Raw genomic sequence first — 20,256 nt, forward strand, 5'->3', positions numbered from 1 at the left:
TACTAACAAGAAAAGTCAATCGCTACATCAAAGTGGCTGTTCCATGTCACTAACCCCCAGGTAGATCTTCCGCTAGCAATATATATTGGGGGCTAATGCAGTTTCGCACTTCTCCTTGAAAAATACATTTTTTTTGAAAAAAAAATTTCGCCTCCTACGTTTTAGAAGTTGGAGATTACGAATACGCAAAAAAATTTTTTAATTTCACTCCCTCCCCCAATTTTAAATTTTGAACTTTTCATCCATTTATTTATCTGTCTATCTATTTATCCCTGTCCGTTTATTCATAAAATATATTTGTCAACTAAATGTGGCGGTCCTATAGAGGACGGTGTTACTGTCGTTTTTAGCCCCAGGAAGTCATTCATATCTATCTATCTCTTAATACATATATTGAATTCAAATGCTTATTGAATTTAAAATTTTGAAATAGGTGGTTTCTTGCATATTTGGAATTTCCGTCATCTAAAACATAAGAAAAAAAAATTTCGAAAAAGTTCAAAATTTTAAAAGGGAGATGAAGTGGGGGTGGGGATAAATTTTTGTTTCTTTTTTTTTTTTTTTGCATATTCGTAATCTCCAACATCTAAAACGTAGGAATCCGAAAAAAATTTTTCTAAAATATGCATTTTTCAAGGAGAGGTGCGACATTGCATTAGCCCCATATATTGTATATAACGGGTGCAGTGTCGCATCGATAACCAGCTGGCGGAAGATCTGCCTGGGGTTAAACTAGTAGTAACATGGAACAACCACTTTGATATGGCGTTTGACTTTATTTGATAATAATAATCCTTTCTACTAAAGGCACAAGGCCAGCAAGTTCGGGGGCGGGGTTAAGTCGATAACGTCGACCCAGTATTCAACTGGTACTTACTTTATCTTCCTCGAAAGGATGAAAGGCAAAGTCGACCTCAGCGGAATTTGAACTTAGAACATAAAGACCAACAAAATGCCTAGCGGCATTTTGCCCGATCTCTTAATGATTCTGCCAGCCTCAGCGCCTTAGTAATAATAATAATAATAATAATAATAATCTTTTCTACTCTAGGAACAAGGCCCGAAATTTTTGGGAAGGGGACCAGTCGATTAGACCAACACCAGTACGTAACTGGTGCTTAATTTATCGACCCCAAAAGGATGAAAGACAAAGTCGACCACGGCGGAATTTGAACTCAGAACGTAGCGGCAGACGAAATACCGCTAAGCATTTCGCCCGGCTTGCTAACGGTTCTGCCAGCTCACCGCCTTAACTCCACCAATAATGCAACGGTTACTGGTTTTGGCACAAAGCCAACAATTGTGAGAGGAAGAATTAAATGGTACCATCGGCCATAGCACCTGACTTGTAGATTTCTTCTTCCTTTTTTTCTTGTCACTGACCCTGAAAGTTTAAAACGTAAAGCTGACCTAGGTAGGATTTGAACTCAGAATGTAAAGAGCCGGAACAAATACCGCAGGGTCACTTTTTTGCTGACGCTCCGATGAATTTGTTGATCACATAACGAAGGAAGTAAGCGTGTCGCGTTATTTTGGTTTGTAATCTTATGTAGGCAGCTGATTGGAGATGTCAGAGGGAAATATATTAAGATAACCTTTCAAAAGTCTCAGAGGAGATTTTGAGGTGGAAATTGTGGACAATTACGGGATTTTCGGAGATAATTAGCAACAGAAAGAAATTAAGAAAAAACAGTTCCAATTCAGGGTCTTTAATATAATGAAACAATGTTATAAGACTGTATAAATTTACGTATTAAAATTTTACAAATATCTATAAATAAATAATTTTTTTTTAAATTTATAAAACGTGTAATTTCTCCGATTATTGTTCGATTTTTCAAGATAATCAATCAATGAATGAATTACAGAAATTGGCAGTCTAAGGTTGCAGTTAGCTCCCTTCAGTTGTCCCATTTCTTCTGTAAACACGTTCCTTTATCCGCTTCACCTTCTTCATCGATGTATTCAGTTGGCAAGCAGTAAACTACACAGATTCTTCTACGACTACACTTACTACCACGTTTCAAAACTGTAGATCGGTCTCGGGAACTTACAGACCTATACAAAAATATACAATCGGGATAATAAAAGCAGCACGAACAAAAGATGCCGGTAGGGCTTAATTAATTTATTCTTACTTATACATTATATATTAATCTTACTTTCTTTTTTTGTTTTTCCTTCGTGATAATTAATATAATTAATCTAAAGGGTTGTTTGTTTCGGCTTAATATTTTTTTTAAATATCTATTTATTGTATATTTAATGGACTTCGTAAATTTTCTAAAGAACTTGGTTGTTTTTATTCCTGTTGCAGCATTGATAAATCGATGGATTTGGTTTATATACACACACACATTCATGTATATATATATGTGTGTATATATGGTAATATACACACACACTACACTACACATTGAGATGTGTGTATGTATGTATCTGTAACATTTGTATGTATTATGGGGATTTCATTTCAATTGACACTTGCCACGTACCTCTTTTTCTCTCAATGTAATGAAATTACTGTGGTAGCGACCCGGTTTCAATTCCCACTTATAGAACCATATATCACGTTATACTCAACAACAATACATCTTAATTATAAGATCACTTATTATTCCTCTGTCTATATTATGCTGTTGATTAATTTCAGTAAGAATCGAAAATTTAAAGACTGGGAAAGCTTTTAATGAAATCCGGTAAATTATTTCGGTCGAAGTCGAAAACATTGCACTAAGTTCGATAATTGCTAATTCAGATGGGAAAAAAAGAGAAATATTTCCAAACATTCGAAGACAAACGGTCTTTTAAAAAATACAACCGTCAAAAAGGGTTTTATTAACGTTATGTTGGTAACACTTAAAATGTAACCATATTTTCATATTAAGACTAATAGAACTATAGTTAATATGACATACGACTAAATAAAATGTGTGTATATATATATATGTAAACGTGAGTGCGTGTATATATATATTTATAATTATATTAACGGTTCGAATCCGGCCTAGCGCAGTGGTTCCGTTGGGAACTGTTTTCTGAATCCCTGTTATCCATTGATCTCCCCTGTACAGCATAAACAGATATGGACAGCCTGTCACTCCCTTTAAATGTGCCCGATTTCCTACAGGAGGACCGAATGGTTCCCATCGTGACACGTATTTCCCAGAAATACAACTAAATTCATGCAAAGACAGACGGTCTTACCACACATGCTGTTTGTCGAACAAAATAACAAATAATTAATTAATTAAATGCGCTCGACTCATATAGCAATTACTGTTGATAATTTACGTGTTAGGAGATCAATATTTGCTTGTCTAACAGCTTCGCTTAACTCTAAGGCGAACGTGTGGAGCGAGGCAACGTGCGTGGAGACATGGTTATTAAGGGACATAATCGAGGTGTGTTGTGTTCGCAGTCATGTGGATTGACAAATGCCGTCCGCTGTCTTCTTTTATGTGTGCATAACATATACGCATACAGATATGTATGTAAGCGGATACTCTCACACACACATACGTGTGTCCAATTGCATGCATATCTGTATGTCTATGTATCTAAGTGGCCTGTATATAACTTATAACAGGCCACTCAGATATATATATATATATACATGTGTGTGTTTTTACGTTATGTGAAGGCGCATGGCTCAGTGGTCAGAGCGTCTGGCCCACAATCATGTGATAGTGAGTTCGATTCTCGGACCAGGCTGCGTGTTATGTTTTTAAGCAAGACACTTTATTTCATGATACTCCAGTAGAAATGAGTTGCCAAGGTGTATCGGTTATATCATAGAGTTTTTAAATAAGCAAAACACAAGTTCAAAAAATTAAAGAGAAAAAAAAACCAACCCAAACCAACATGGAATGTTCGTGGCAAGAAACCAGTTTACCACAATTGTACTTGTTCAGAGTTAGCTAAACAACAATCATCATTCTTAATCATATATGAGTTTGAATAATTAGAGATCAGTGTCTGTATAACAAACAAGTATTGTAGAAAAATTATAGCAAGTTGGTTGGTGTGTGACACTACAAACAGATGTTGTTTTTTGTTCAGTATACCTGAGTAAATTATGAATATGGAAACAGTTAACAATTTTTGGATAACAACACACTTTCAAGAATCCCATGGCTCTTCTACTCATGTGTATTAGTTGTGTACACATGTCCATACACACACACATACACACCAGTACATGAAAAGCATATCGCTCCACATAATGTACACACTGGGTTACTTATACACATACATACACACATACAGGCTCACATAATTTTCAGCTCGCCCACACATATATACTCATATATACACATATATACACATATATACACATATACACATATATACACATATATACTCATGCACTCACCCCCATTCACACATACACACTTACACACATCATTCTCACATACACGCACATGCTTGCAGCCATGCTGGAGCACCACCTTTGGTGTTAGGAAGGGCATCCAGCTGTAGAAATCATGCCAAATCAGATTGGTGTCTGGTGCAGCCTTGCAGCATGCCAGCCCTGGTCAAACTGTCCAACCCTCACCAGTATGGACAATGAACATTAAATGATGATAATGATAATTTGTGGTGTATTTGTCTGTTTGTGTCTCTTTGTCTTGACATCATGTTACAGCTGTAAATGAGTGTCACTGTCATATAAGCAGTGTCGTTCATTTCCAATATTCTGCAAGAGCATATCTTGTCAAGGGAAAATATTATCTGGCTTGGAAATAGGTGGATGTTGGTAACAGGAAATGGCATCCAGCTGTAGAAAATCTGCCTCGAATAAACTGATTGAAGTCTGAGGTTCTTCAGTTTTTATAATACCTTCTCTTGGTTTTGGAAAGCCACAATCAGCAACAATATTTAAGGTAAGGACTGGCAAAGGTAATGAAGAGGAGGATAATGGTAAGAGCATCTATAGACTGGAAAGTGCTAAGGATCCAGGAATACACCCTTGCAGGCCATGTCAAACTTTGCTATGTATGTGGGAACTCCAGCTTAAGTTGTTATAGTCAGTTACTCCAAGTCAGTGGATTGCAGCCATGATAGATAGGTAGTTTTTCTATGTGGCAGATGTTCAGGAGCAATAAACACTGAAAATGTGCAGAAAACAACTTTTGCCACATTCCAGGGAGAAAAATTAGACGTAGTTGATAGCTTCTACTATCTAGGTGAACAAGTTAGTTGCAGGGGAGGGTGCACTGAAAGTGTAGCTGCTAGAATAAGAATATCCCGGGGGCAAAGTTCAGAGAACTCTCACCTCTGCTGGTCACAAAGGGCCTCTCGCTCAGAGTAAAAGGCAGACTGTATATATATCATCATCATCATCGTCGTCGTTTAACGTCCGCTTTCCATACTAGCATGGGTTGGACGATTTGACTGAGGACTGGTGAAACCAGATGGCTACACCAGGCTCCAATCTGATTTGGCAGAGTTTCTACAGCTGGATGCCCTTCCTAACGCCAACCATTCCGAGAGTGTAGTGGGTGCTTTTACGTGGCACTGGCACAAAGGCCAGTCAGGCGGTACTGGCGACAGCCATGCTCAAAATGGTGTCTTTTATGTGCCACACACACAAGAGCCAGTCCAGGGGCACTGGCAACGATCTCGCTCGAAAGTCCTTACACATGCCGCGATATATATATATATATATATATATATATATATATATATATATATATATATATATATATATATATGTGTATACATATACATATATGTGTGTGTGTCTGCGTGTGTATATATATATATATATATATATATGTGTATACATATACATATATGTGTGTGTGTCTGCGTGTGTATATATATATATATATATATATATGTGTATACATATACATATATGTGTGTGTGTCTGCGTGTGTGTATATATATATATATATATATATATATATATATATATATATATATATATATATATATATATAAATCTTTAGTTAAATATATTCAATGAGAATATTATATGCTGAATTTATATATATGACAGGCTTTTTCAGTTTGCATCTAGCAAATCCACTCACAAGGCTTTGGTCAGCCCAAGGTGCCATGCAGTGGGATTGAATCCAGAACCATGCAGTTAGAAAACAAACTTCTTACCACACAGCCACTCCTGCACGTAATAACATTAGTATAACCATGTTATTTTTGCTAGTACAGTTCAGTACTGGGGGGAGAGCGTCACTGCAATCAATCTACCCTCTCCTCCAAACTTGTTGGCCTTGTGCCAAAATTTGAAATCATTACTGTCCATGTGAAGGTGCATTGCTCTGTGCTTAGAGTGTCAAGCTTACAATCAGAAGGTTGTGAGTTCAATTCCCAGACCAGGCTGTGTGTTATTTCATTTTGCTCCAGTTCACTCAGCTGTAGAAATGAGTTGTGATGTCACTGGTGCCAAGCTGTATTGGCCCCTTTGCTTTTCTCTGGGACAGCATCGGTGGCATGGATGGTGGGGCTGGTATGCATGGGCAGCTGCATACCAGCCTAGACTTGTACCTCGGTGGGTAACTTTCTAGGTCATTCTTGATCAAAGGGTTTCTTTTACTGTCAATGTGCCTATATGAAAAAAAAAATGAAAACTCTTAACTTTTTGAATTCATTTCTTTTTTTTCTTTTTTTTTTTATTGTTCTAGCCAAAAGGTAAACAGAGAACTAAAGGCCAGAAACAGATTCTGGAAGAAAATAAGAACACACTCACTTTTTATAAAAACATTGTGATAGTTGTAAATGTAAGTACATTTTTTCTCTTTTCTTTTATTTATGGTGACTTACCACTAGAAAAGAGGATAAGGTGTTCCACTATTTTAACCCTCAAGCATTCACATTGCTCTGTTCCAAACTATTAGTATCTAGAAAATCAGTATTAAAATAGAAATAAGATATATATATATATATATATATATATATATATATATATATATGTGTGTGTGTGTGTGTGTGTGTGTTCAATAGGAAACGGTGTTTCCTAGGGCTAAATAACAGTAGCATTCTTCCCTTTCATGGGACTGTCACATTAAATTGACAACATGTTATCACTTTAGTATTAAACCTGTATTACATTTCTGCTCCTCACCATTCTTTGTCCCTGTTTCAGGTCTTCTACATGGTTGTACAGTATTTGTTTTTCTGGGAGAGTTACACATTCCTTCCATTTGTAAGTATTTGTTCTTGATTGGTTGTTCTTGTCTCTTTTTAACGCATTACCTGCTCTCGACCAGTCTAATTTTTATCTTCTTTTTGCGAATATGCCATAGATGCAGAGGTAATATCAGCTCTGTTATGCTATGTTTGGTACATTCATGGCTGTGGAATTAAGAAGTTTGCTTCCAACTGTCTGTTGCTGGTTTCAACCCCACAGTGTAGTACCCAGGGTGTCGTCTTCTGTTAATACATAATGGGTCTCCACTAATCCTTAATACACAATTTATGTTCCTGAAACTAGCTTAATGATAACTAAGTTATTTTACTAAATTCTTTGTTATATTTAAAGTAATTGAAAGAAACACAAAACATCTCAACAGAAATACAGTAACGAAAGGGTTAAAATATATAATAAAGAAATAATTCTTAACCATTTTGATACCAACCTGGTTGAAACTAGCTCTGGCTCTGTAGTACAAATGTCTTGTTTTCATAAGTTTTGAATTAAAATCTTCCACCAAACCTTAGTCACAATTTATGTTCTTAACACTAGTTCAATGATAACTAAATTATTATACTAAATTCTTTGTTATATTTAAAATTAATTGAAAGAAACACAGAGCATCTCAACAGAAATACAGTAACGAAAGGGTTAGTTGGTGATGATGATGATCTGCTAAAACACTGAACTATTTGCTTGTGTATGATTTTTTTTTTTCTTTTCCTTTTTCTCCTTCTCATTCAGTTACTGACTAGTCTGGCTTGCTTAGCTTATTTTGGAAGCTATAAGTTCATGACGAACATGGCAAATGCCTCTTACGGTGACAGCAACCAGCTTTTAGATGCAGGAATTGATCTCAACATGGAAAGTGGCATGGCTGAGTAAGAGATCTTAGCTTCTAAATTTTCCTTTTTTTTTATACCGTTTATACTTTCATCTGTATTTCACATCTTCATCGACCCTGCACCTTGTAGCTTCTTTGTATCTCTTTTGTACACACACACACACATGCACACACACACATACACACTCACGCACACACACACACTTGCATACACATGCACACTCACACACACACACACACACGCACGCACACTCACATACACACAGCCACTCTCTACTTCATTGTAGTTATTTTTTTTCTTCTCCACCTCCTTCCTCTCCTGCATCTCCTCCTCCTCCTGTTACCTCTTCTTCTCCTTCCCCTCCTCCTTTTTCTTCTCCTCCTTCTTTGTCTTCTTCTTTATCTTTCTTCTTCATTTTCCTCCTCCTCCTTCTTCTGCTGCTACTCACATTCTTCTTTTTCTCTCTGTTTCCATATCACCCATTTTGGCTCTCTCTCTCTCTCTCTCTCTCTCTCTCTCCCTCTCTCTCTCTCTCTCTCTCTCTCTCTCTCTCTCTCTCTCTCTCTCAATAATTACAGAATATAAACTGTGACTATAATGGCAGAGAAAATGCTAACAACACAGCTCTCTAACAATGCTGCTTGCTTGCTGGCTTAATAATAATATGATGGTAATTCCTTTTAATTTTGGCAAAAGGCCAGAAATTTTGAGGAGAAGGGACATCAATTATATCAACCCCAGTGATCAACCAGTACTTATTTTATCAACCCCAGAAGGATGAAAGGTAGAATTTGAACTTGGGATGAAAAGCCAAAAGTGCTGCTAACCATTTTGACCAATATATTAACAATTCTTCTAGCTTGTCACCTTGCTTTCAGTAATAATAGTAATAACAACAAAAACACCAGGACTTACAAGTATATATAACATACAGAAGATTGCACTACTGGGCACTGCACACATCCTACGCAAAACACTTTCATTACAGTAACCATAAGAGCATCACAAGATGCACACACACACACACACACTTACAAACTTTTTTAAATACATAACAGACATGCTGCTGATTTCATGGCCATTCAGGCCTTAAATCTTGCCAAATAGAAAACTCTGATGATTATTTTCCCTTATACCTCCACCCCTGCCTCTCCTAATTTTCCTCTTCATCCCCATCTCATCTTACTCATCCATCTCCTCCTATATTATACAGAATTCACTTGTCATACTAATCTAGATATTTTGTTGTTTTTTTTCCTCCCATTTCTCTCTTTGTAGACACAGTAAAGACTTGATTCTAATGACCTGCATCGTACAGATCCTGAGTTTAATTTCAAACTACTTTTGGCTCTTATGGCTAGTGGTGAGTTGGTCACGTGTTACCTTTTCTGTTTCCACCCTTAACATTTCTTTCTCATTTTTGATCTGGACAAATGGCTTCTGATTATACCCTCAGGCTCACTCAATTTCTGCTTCAACAAGCTGGCATGGATTGGATGGTTTGACAGGAGCTGACCAATTGAAAAGCTGCCCATGTTCCATGTCTGTTTTGACATGTTTTCGATGTCCTTCCTAATGCCGGCCACTTCACAGAATGTACAGGGTGCTTTTTCACAAGGCATTGGCATGGGTGCTTCTACATGGCCCTGGCACTTTTATGTGACACCAGCATGAACACCTTTACATGACACTGGCATGGGCCTTTTTATGTAGCACCATATATAATAACATAAAATGGGCTTTTCCAGTTTGCATCTACCAAATCCATTCACAAGGCCTTAATTGTCCTGAGACAAAAGTAGAAGACAGACACTTGCTCAAAGTGCCATCCACTGGCACTGAACCTTAGACCACACCTACACCTATGATTTTTGATATTCTTGCATTTTAAGGCAGTGAGCTAGCAGAATGGTTAGCACACCAGGTGAAATACTTAGCAACTTTTCATCTGTCTTCACATTCTGGGTTCAAATTCTGCCAAGGTTGACTTTGTCTTTCATCCTTTCAGGGTCGATAAACTAAGCACCACTGAAACCCTGGGGTCAATGTAATCAACTCATCTTCCCCCCCCCCCCCCAAAAAAAATGCTGCCCTTGAGGCAAAATTTGAAACCATTATTATCATTAATATTATTAGCAGGAGTGGCTGTGTGGTAAGTAGCTTGTTTACCAACCACACAGTCCCGGGTTCAGTCCCACTGCGTGGCACCTTGGGCAAGTGTCTTCTACTATAGCCTCGGGCCGACCAAAGCCTTGTGAGTGGATTTGGTAGACAGAAACTGGAATAAGCCCATCGTATATGTGTGTGTACATATATATATATATATATATATATATATATATATATATATATATATATATATATATATATATGTGTGTGTGTGTGTGTGTGTGTATGTTTCTGTGTCTGTTTGTCCCCCCAGCATCGCTTGACAACCGATACTGGTTTGTTTTTGTCTCCATAACTTAGCAGTTCGGCAAAAGTAACTGATAGAATAAGTACTAGGCTTACAAAGAATAAGCTCGAGGGTCGATTTCCTCAACTATAAAGGCTGTGCTCCAGCATGGCCGAGGTCGACTGTGCCTTTCATCCTTTCAGGGTCGATAAATTAAGTATCAGTGGAACACTGGGGTCGATGTAATCGACTTGTTCCCCTCCCCACAAATTTCAGGTCTTGTGCCTAAAGTAGAAAGGATATTCTTGCATTTTGAATGCTGCACAGTATCTTTAATTTCTTTCTTTTTCTTTTCTATTTGTTTAGGTCCCTGGCAGAGCGTTCTATTTGTTATGGGTTAACATACTGGCCCCTTGGTTCTTTGCTCCGGCTCCTGAAGAGAACGAGAAAAAAATTCGGAAAATGGAACGCAGAATGCGAAGGCATTGACAGCAGTGCTGGATATATATTTCCTTATATGCACCCACACATTCACGCACATGTATACGCATATACATACACACACCTTCAGAAATGCATGCTCGCAAACATACACAAGTCTGAATTATATTGAAATAAATAAATAAGTTTATATATATATATATATATATATACATTTGTACTATACATTCATACCTGCAAGCATAAAGAGAGAGAGAGCTGTGTGTCGTGGAGGGTGTTGATAAATCCTGCAAAGGTCAACTTTGCCTGTCGTCTTTTCGGAGATGATAAAATAAGTACCAGTCATATACTGGGGTCAATGCAATCAACTTTCCTCTCCTTTCAAAATTATTGGCCTTGTGCCAATATCAGAAAGAGTTACCATTATATTTTTTATTGTTGTCATTGCTTTTTTTTTATATATATATATATATATATGGTAAGTAGCTTGCTTACCAACCACATGGTTCTGGGTTCAGTCCCACTGCGTGGCACCCTGGGAAAGTGTCTTCTACTATAGCCTCGGGCCGACCAAAGCCTTGTGAGTGGATTTGGTAGACGGAAACTGAAAGAAGCCCATCGTATATATATATATATATATATATATATATATATATATATATATATATATATATGTATGTATGTATGTATGTGTGTGTGTATATGTTTGTGTGTCTGTGTTTGTCCCCCCAACATCGCTTGACAACCGATGCTGGTGTGTTTACGTCCCCGTAACTTAGCGGTTCGGCAAAAGAGACCGATAGAATAAGTACTAGGCTTACAAAGAATAAGTCCTAGGGTCGATTTGCTTGACTAAATGCGGTGCTCCAGCATGGCCGCAGAGTCAAATGACTGAAACAAGTAAAAGAGTATCTATATATATATATATATATATCTATATATATATATATTAGCTGTTCTAAGTCTCACCCAGAGACCTCAAGCAACAGCAAGTTGGATGTTTTTCTGTGGCTGTTCCGGATGAATTGCAGACGAGAGAAACCAAATAATGAGAATCAAAATTCTGGTACGTTTCTAAGACTTCAATTTCAAAAGAGTTTTAAGAGAATCAAGTGTTTTCCGGTTGACAGTAGTTTTCTTAGAACGTGGGCAGTACTCCTGAGAACAACTTTTATAGTTTTGATACTTCTGGGTTTTCTAGTGCTTAACCATGATATATAAGAGTACCATTTGATATCATCCCCAAAACTCTGATTAATCACAGCTACAGTTGTTATTCTTTGATACCACATTTCTGAGACCTTTATTTCAGGTTCCTTGTATGTACTGTAAATCCTCGAGTATAATCCGCATTTTTTTCCCAAAATTTCCAATGCGTACTATATACAATGGTAAAAAGGAAAAATATTTTCTAAGTGATAATTATGTAAAGGCAATTTACTTAATATTTATTTTTCACTGACGTTATTGCTGTTATTTCTTTATTTTCTGCAAACAAAGTGCACAAAAAAGCTACACCTTTGCATTATGTTGTATATACAATAATAATAAAGGACGTTACCGTATATATGTTTACAAACCAAGGACGTTATATAGACCTCCTTGACTCAAGTTAGAGAAGGGGTGCGTATTATACACAAGGTTTAGGTTTTTCAGAGGTACAGCCCCCTAAAAATCCCCTGTATATTATACTCAAGGGCAGACTATACTCGAGGATTTACGGTACTTAACTTTTCAAAGATGTTGCAGTCTGCTAGGATTGACATATCAATAAGCAAGCATGTTTTGTCAGTGTGACTTTACATCTGGTCTAATGGTCTGAATAGCTCAATCAGTTTCAGTACTAATCTTGCAAAGAACAGTTGTGTCTTTATTTTCTAGTAAATTTGCAGGTTTATGTTCCCACCAGTTCTTTTCATGTAAGAGTCTAAGCTAATGGCTTATGATCCAGTGTAAGCACTGACCAAATCTGTCATGGCAATTATTATATTCAGCTGAACCACAGATGAGATGGTTAACTGTTTCTCTAGTTGTACCACAAATACAACTGTTTTTAAGAATGTTGGTTTGAGAATTTCAAGTGGGCTGACACCATTCTTGTTTCTTATTTATGTCGAGATTCCTTCGGAAGCCCTCTGTTTCTGATTTACAAGGAAGGGCTGAGAAGTTCATAGGTTGACTAAGAAGGAGTGAAGCTAGAACTGTGAAGACTTCCATACATTAATTCCAACTCTTCTTATTAATAACAGCATTGTTTCTTTCCAGGTAAACTGACATCTGACTGTTCAAAGAGGACTTCAAATGTAACTAGTAATGACTTCTCTTGAAAAGCAACAAAATTTGACATCATGCTTTTATCAAGTACCTGCAGGTTAAGATTTTAGCCCCCAAGGTCATCCATACTGACATGGTTGCTACATTAGGGGATGATACTCCAGCTTTATCAACTGTGCAAAAGTGAGCAGCTGAATTTTGGAGGGGAAGGGAGAGTCTTTAAGATGACTCAAAGTCTGGTCATCCTGCAACTGTTACTGCCAAAGAAAACATTGATCATATCCATCACCTGGTGGTAAATGATTGGCAATTGACTATAAATCAAACAGCTGATGCTATTAGAATATCCTTTGAAAGAGTTGGGAATATTCTGTGCAATGGAATGGCATAATGAAGGTCTCTGCTAGGTGGGTGTGATGTCTTATGACACCAGGCTGATCACATCTCAGAAAAATCTGACAGTGTCAAGTGCTTTACCTTTAAGCTAAACTGCCCAGTAACGAACTGTTCTGTAACTTTAGGATTTATAAATCTAGCTTTATAAGATGCTAATGTTAAATTCAACTTAAGATGAAAGTAAACAAAGTTTGCTTCAGAGGCTTTGAGATGTATTGATAGAGAAATAGATGTCTATATATATATATATATAATGTACCACAGCTTCAGGTTGAAACAAGCCAAAGTACAACATTAAAAGCTCATATTGTTCTCAAATTTAAACTCTTGTATGCTGCAATAAAATCAGGAATTCAAAAGTTTCAAGAAATACCTTTCTATGAAGAAATGCAAAAGACAAAAGAAAAGAGCAATAAAAAGAAAAAAAATGAAAACCAAAAGTGTTCATTGATAATGCTCAGTAAATAGGTTACAAAGCTATTTATTCAGTATTGTCAAAAAAATATTTCATGTTATTATTTTCGTTCTGAGAAAGAACTCACCTCCGAAACGTCATTGGTATTCCACATCTCGATCACAGGGTAGAAATATATTCATGTTCTCAGATTTTATTTAATCTCTCTTTCATTTTCTCTTTTTAATATTTATTTATTTATTTATTTATTTTTGGTAGCAGCAGGTTACTGTCAGTTATTATTGGAGATGGGTTATATACATGTGTGCGTGAGTGTTTATATACATACATACATACATACATATATAATGTATATATGCATATATACATAAATTTATATATATATATATATATATGCATATATATGTATATGCATATACTTATATACATATGTACATATCTGTGTGTGTGAGTGTGTGTGTATTTCAGTTTTGAAATTAATCAGTCACATTTATTGTTGGAGTTGCAAATATGAGTAAAGAGGTCATATCGATTCTGGGGGAAAGGAAACATACAGAAACATATATGTGATTCAGGATGTTTTAAATATTATCCTCAAAATGAACTGAGAGTAGCTCAACAAAGTGAAATAATAAAGATGAACATTGACTGCACTCCCCGCTCACCAGTGGCTTATTTTTGATTCTGTGATTATCACAAAACCTCCATGATGATAATTATCATTTAAATTTGCAGGAAGATAGAACCTTGTCTTTCAGAACTTTTCCAAATATATAGCAGTGTAACTGCGCTCAATGTTGTTATCTTGAGTTCAAATCTGCTGTAATTAAATCCTCACCATACATAACAATTTAATCCTTTAGTGTTTAAACTGGCCATATTTTTTTATATTCAAACTGGCTAGATCTGGCTTCTCACACTTAACCCACAATATCATTCTAAAAATGAACGATTACACCATCGAAATCTTGACATTACAAGATAATGCATGGTTAATTCAAAACCTTATGAATAAATAAGCATCACATTTGACAGTAATCTCAATGCGTAATGGTTGGGTTAAACAGCCATATATGCCATATTCTCGTGGGCGTGAACAATTCTTTTGTTAGATTCTGATGTCGAAGGATAACCATTTACTTGTAAACCATTAACTTTGTCCGAGAAGTAAGAGTTTTGTGGGATTTCTCTAAATTGATGATTGTATATGTTATTGAAAGATTCAAATTCATTTGGTTGATATTCAGTCTGTAGATAAGCATTATTAGTGATGTTGTTTGCTATCATATCCAACTTGTTTTGGGACGCCATTTTGTTAATCTTCATGTTGTGTGTCGCTGATTCTGGAAACGTACTTGCCCGTTTGTTGAACCTGTCGTAGCTGTCGGAGTATTGGTGTATGGTAGGATAACTGTGTAGTGGTTCGACAGCAGCAATAAAGTCATTGTGATGATTAAGTCGCAAAGCATATTCCTCTTCTTCACTGCTAGCATTGTCGTAATAATCTGCCATCTTTAACGGAAGCGATATTGGTGTTGTTGTTGTTGTTGGTATTGGTGTTGATGTTGTCGGTTTTGAAATGGCAGTTGTTGATGAGAAGAGGTTTCTCCGTGACGAAGCCACTGGTGGAACAGACATTACTTGCTTTGCATCGGAAACAGGTTCGTTTGACCTGGAAGGTGTTGCTAATTCACAGGTGTCCTTAGCTTTTTCAAACCGTTCTATGAGTGAACTTATTGATGGAGCACTGAGAGGAATTTTCTCATTAGGCGTTCGCTGCCTTGATACCTTTTCAGTTGGATCAATATCTCTCGTTCGGCTACTTTCATCTGGGTGAAGGTCTCTCATTTGGTTACCTCCATCACGCATCTTCATTTGAGAGTAATTGTAAGCACTTGAGCTTCGATACTGGCCGTTAGATGACGCTGTACTCATCAAAGGTACTTTTGAATGAGTTAGTGAGCTAATCCAATTCTTACTTTGGCTATTCTTCGAAACGGTGATGCCACTTATGTTATTAACTGTTGATAAGTGATTGTTGTTTGTGGTAAAGTATTTTCGGCTCTTATTTTGAAGTTCTTGAGCGTAGCTTCCAATACCAAATGACTGTCCACCGTTACCAACGTTCATCCGAGGGTCTTGATTCTTTTTCTGCTGCTGTTGTTGCTGTTGCTGCTGCTGTTGTTGCTGCTGCTGCTGATGATGATGATGATGGTGTTGAGAATGCAGTTGCTGGTTGCTAGCAGTTGTGTAGGGCAAAGATTTACTTGGGGCAGGAGCACATTTCAACCAGTTCGTGGGTACCTGGTTATCTACGCCATACAAATCTAAATGGGGGTTTTCAAAACTATTGATATCTTTATCGACTGATATCAAAGTTCGATCACTGGGTCGACTGGAATTGAATGCTTCATGACCGTCTGCAAACTGTTTTGTTGTAGAAACGAGTTCGTTCTCATTCTGGTAATTCAGATTAATTTTTCCCTCGTTTCTAGTCTTCCTACCAGGATCTGAACAGCTTTTATGTGCTAAGGAATTAGACTGATGGTGAACCAATGGTCCATTGAGGGGTGGCTTCACACAGTTTTCGATCTTAGATTCTGCAGGAAATGTATGGTTGTTCGTCAGTGAGTTTCCTTCATAGCGTAGATTAATTTCTTTTGAGGGAGCAGATTTTGTTGAGTGATTCGAAACTGGGTGCGACTGATAAAGATGATCTTGATGTGAAGGGAGATGTTTCTGGTTTGGTAAAGCTTGCTGGGGGTTTGATTTTGATGAAATAATTGTAAAATTTGGATTTGTCTGAATTTGTTCCTGATTAGCTGAAGTCTGGACTGGCCCAGTCGATAATGTTTTAGAATCCCGACATTTCGTGTAAATTTTAGGGGCTCGCACAGTTTCCTCACCTGTGTTGCCTGACTGGGTAGGTGGTATGGATTTAAATGCCATCATTTTTGTTTTGTCTGCATTGAGTTTTGTGTTTGCCTGGTTGTGTTCAGTCGAGTTTTGTTTCGTTTGCTCTCGTTTCAACCACGATTTAAACAAATGCTGTGTTGACCTTTTGAGAAAAGGCTCCGTATTAGCTGATGGAACCTCTGCCGTGGACATTGGTGACATTACTTGAGAAGAATAAGCCTCTTTGAGGTTATCATTGATGACTTCCGTGGGTGCGGTATTCATATGGAGAGTATGTGATGATCCAAATGGGCTTTGGTTTATATAGTTATGCACTACACCATTTGCTGTGAGCTGGTTACCCCCAAACCTTGAAGGACTGCTCTCAAAACTATTTGGAAGAGGGTTCATTGGTTTTGGTTTATGAATATCAGACGTATTTGGTGGACGCGATGTTAAGGGTTTTGGTGGGGACTGAGTAGGGATTTCATGTAAATCATCTCTAGTTTTGAAAGTCTTTAGATGTATTGCGGAAGGATTAGCATGTGTGTGTTGATGAGGGTGACTCCGCCTGTCTGCTTTGCTTAGTTTCGGAGGTAAATTATGGAATCTGTTGGATGCATTGTCAGAGGAGAGACACGCTTCTTCAGCGCTGTCTTCCCAGTTTTTAGGTGGGATGGATGGGGGGTTTTCTAACTTCTCTTTCGGTTTGCGACTCCTGGGGGGCAAATCTGGACCACTATGGCATTGTGGAGCTCTGGTCAATCTGTTGCCACTGATCTGCAAATAGACAGAATATAAATTACTACTACTACTACTATTACTACTGCTGCTACTACTACTGCTGTTGCTGCTGCCACTACTACTACCACTACTACAACTACTGCTCCATTTACTATCCAGCATCAGAACAACAGATTTTTATTCCAAGATTCCCAATAAAGTTATAAAGTTATTCAATCTTTGTTTTAAAATACCAAAATGTTAAAAATCATCGCTGACCAACATGTTTCATATCTCTGATTTGCGATGCATTTAAACCAGCCATATCCGGCTCAGATATTCAACCTGTTTTATATTCAAACCGACCAGATCCGGTCTTTTGCATCTTCCTTACAATGCCATTCTAAAAATGAACAACCACATCAGCCAAATCTCGAAACTACAAGATAATGTATGATTAATTCAAAGCAACGTGAATAAATAGCATTTCATTTGTCAGAGTAACCTGAACACTAAAGAGTTAAATTGCCTAAATCTGACCCAAATATTCTACCTGTTTTATGGTCTGATCTGGCCTCTTACACCAAACCTATAATGTCGTTTTAAAAATAAAGAATCACATCATTGAAATCTCGAAACCACAAGTTAAAGCATGATTAATTAATAGCAATATAAATAAATAAACATTACATTTGACAGAATGATCTGATTGCTGAAGGGTTAAACGAATGAACAAGTAGCCTAGATCAGTTGTTTTCCAGATATGACCATCTCGTCTTTCTTCAGTTTAGCATATCTAGTGCCAGACACATTGTTCAATATGCAACATTGCTGTTTGTTTAAGATGGTAGAGTGAAGTTTCATGGAAATTTACCTGCTATTTCTAGCATTCTGAATGAGCAAGAACTGGCAGTGGAGTATTTAGAGTATGTGCTGTCCTTAAATTCGTTCCCCTCCTCCGCCTCTTATACAAAAGAAGAAGGATCAAAGGTCATTCCCAGGTCAAACGCTCATAAAGTCGGTTCCCCGGATTCTGTGGTGTATATATATCTCTTTTATTCTTTTACTTGTTTCAGTCAATTGACCTGCGGCCATGCTGGAGCACCGCCTTTAGTCGAACAAATCGAGCCAAGGACTTATTCTTTGTAAGCCTAGTACTTATTCTATCCGTCTCTTTTGCCGAACCGCTAAGTTACAGGGACATAAACACACCAGCATCGGTTGTCAAGCGAAGTTGGTGGGGGGGGGGGGGGGAACAAACACAGACACACAAACATATACACATACATACATACATACATATATATATATATATATATATATACGATGGGCTTCTTAAAGTTTCCGTCTACCAAATCCACTCACAAAGCTTTGGTCGGCCTGAGGCTATAGTAGAAGATCTTGCCCAAGGTGTCATGCAGTGGGACTGAACCCAGAATCATGTGGTTGGTAAGCAAGCTACTTATCACACAGCCACTCTTGCAAGACATGTATTCTTTTCCTTCCTTTCATATGACTGTAAGGGTAAAAAGTAAGAAAGATTTGACTCATTTCTAGCAAGTTAAGCGGCTGCGTAGAGTCATTCTGGTTGAGTTGTCTGCCTTACCAGTTTAATCTTCTGATTCATATCCTGACGAAATCTTTCCTCAGCCATTCGGTGGTGAGCGATTTTCCAGTAATGCTTGCAATCTTGCAAGAACTGAACCCACAACGAGAAGAAGAGCTGGGTTGATTCCTAAAAATAAATGAATAAAAATTGAAAAGGAGAGTTAGTAAATTATTCCAGAGTAGGAGAAAGAGAGAGCGAGAGAGAAGAGGGAGAGAGGTGTAAAACAGCAGGCGCTTCAATGATGACAACCACCACTTGATTATCATTATCGTTACAACAACGACAAAGATGACGATATCCATTATAATTAAGGCGGCGAGCTGGCAGAATCGTTAGCACGCCGGGTGAAATGCTTAGCGTCTGCCGCTACGTTCTGAGTTCAAATTCCCCAGAGGTTGACTTTGCTTTCATCCTTTTGGGGTCAATAAATTAAGTACAAGTTACGCACAGGATGCGCAACACAGTAAATTATTATTATTATTGCTACATATACGGCAGGAATTGGAGAGATTGAAAATTGGCAGCCAAACAGCAGCGGCACCAACAATAACAATTTTAAGAATACATACTTTGCTATTATTTTCAAAGGAGAAAAAAATCTGTGTTTTCGAAGTATAGCTTTTGGTATCTTGCAGGAACTTCTTCTGCTCATCCAAAGTCTCCAAAGCTGAAAGGAATTAAATAAAAACGTAGACAGATTAAGGAAATTAGACTTTGTGTTGGAAATGTCGTTATCAAACAGTCTGGCAGTATTTATAGCCCTTCCCTCTTGAGGTTCTGAAGTAAAACCCAACCGGTGTGTCAATCTTTAAATTTGTCAGAATGATGTAGACGCCTCTGATGAGAATCTAGTAAGGTTCGAAAATCGATTAATGTTGTTCATCATTTTTTAGGCACGGGAGTGGCTGTGTGGTAAGTAGCTTGCTTACCAACCACATGGTTCTGGGTTCAGTCCAACTGCATGGCACCTTGGGCAAGTGTCTTCTACTATAGCCTCAGGCCGACCAAAGCCTTGTGAGTGGATTTGGGAGACGAAAACTGAAAGAAGCCTGTCGTATATATGTATATATGTATATATATATATATATATATATGTGTGTGTGT

General features: G+C 37.4%; 2 protein-coding genes across 5 annotated transcripts in view; one reads left to right on the plus strand and one right to left on the minus strand.

Annotated features, from left to right (window-relative positions):
• The first annotated feature begins 1,897 nt into the window (after positions 1-1,897).
• Positions 1,898-11,065, plus strand: LOC149131718 (transmembrane protein 208-like). The gene is made up of 6 exons (XM_089338484.1): positions 1,898-2,112; positions 6,651-6,746; positions 7,112-7,171; positions 7,904-8,040; positions 9,283-9,367; positions 10,766-11,065. The coding sequence occupies exons 1-6, from the start codon at positions 2,107-2,109 to the stop codon at positions 10,886-10,888; spliced, it is 507 nt and encodes a 168-aa protein (XP_089194610.1). The 5' UTR covers positions 1,898-2,106; the 3' UTR covers positions 10,889-11,065.
• A 3,740-nt stretch (positions 11,066-14,805) lies between these two features.
• Positions 14,806-20,256, minus strand: part of LOC106878950 (uncharacterized) — a 50,797-nt gene continuing 45,346 nt past the window's right edge. For all 4 annotated transcript variants that reach the window (XM_089338481.1, XM_089338483.1, XM_089338480.1 and 1 more), the window contains 3 exons: positions 19,722-19,819; positions 19,150-19,278; positions 14,806-17,600 (listed from right to left, as the gene is read on the minus strand). In XM_089338481.1, the coding sequence (XP_089194607.1) occupies positions 14,985-17,600; positions 19,150-19,278; positions 19,722-19,819 (2,843 nt within the window). In that variant the 3' untranslated portion in view covers positions 14,806-14,984. The remainder of the gene's footprint in view (positions 17,601-19,149; positions 19,279-19,721; positions 19,820-20,256) is intronic.

Source organism: Octopus bimaculoides, chromosome 20, assembly GCF_046866305.1.
Source record: "Octopus bimaculoides isolate indiv1 chromosome 20, ASM4686630v1, whole genome shotgun sequence".
NCBI classification, from domain to species: Eukaryota; Metazoa; Mollusca; class Cephalopoda; order Octopoda; family Octopodidae; genus Octopus; species Octopus bimaculoides.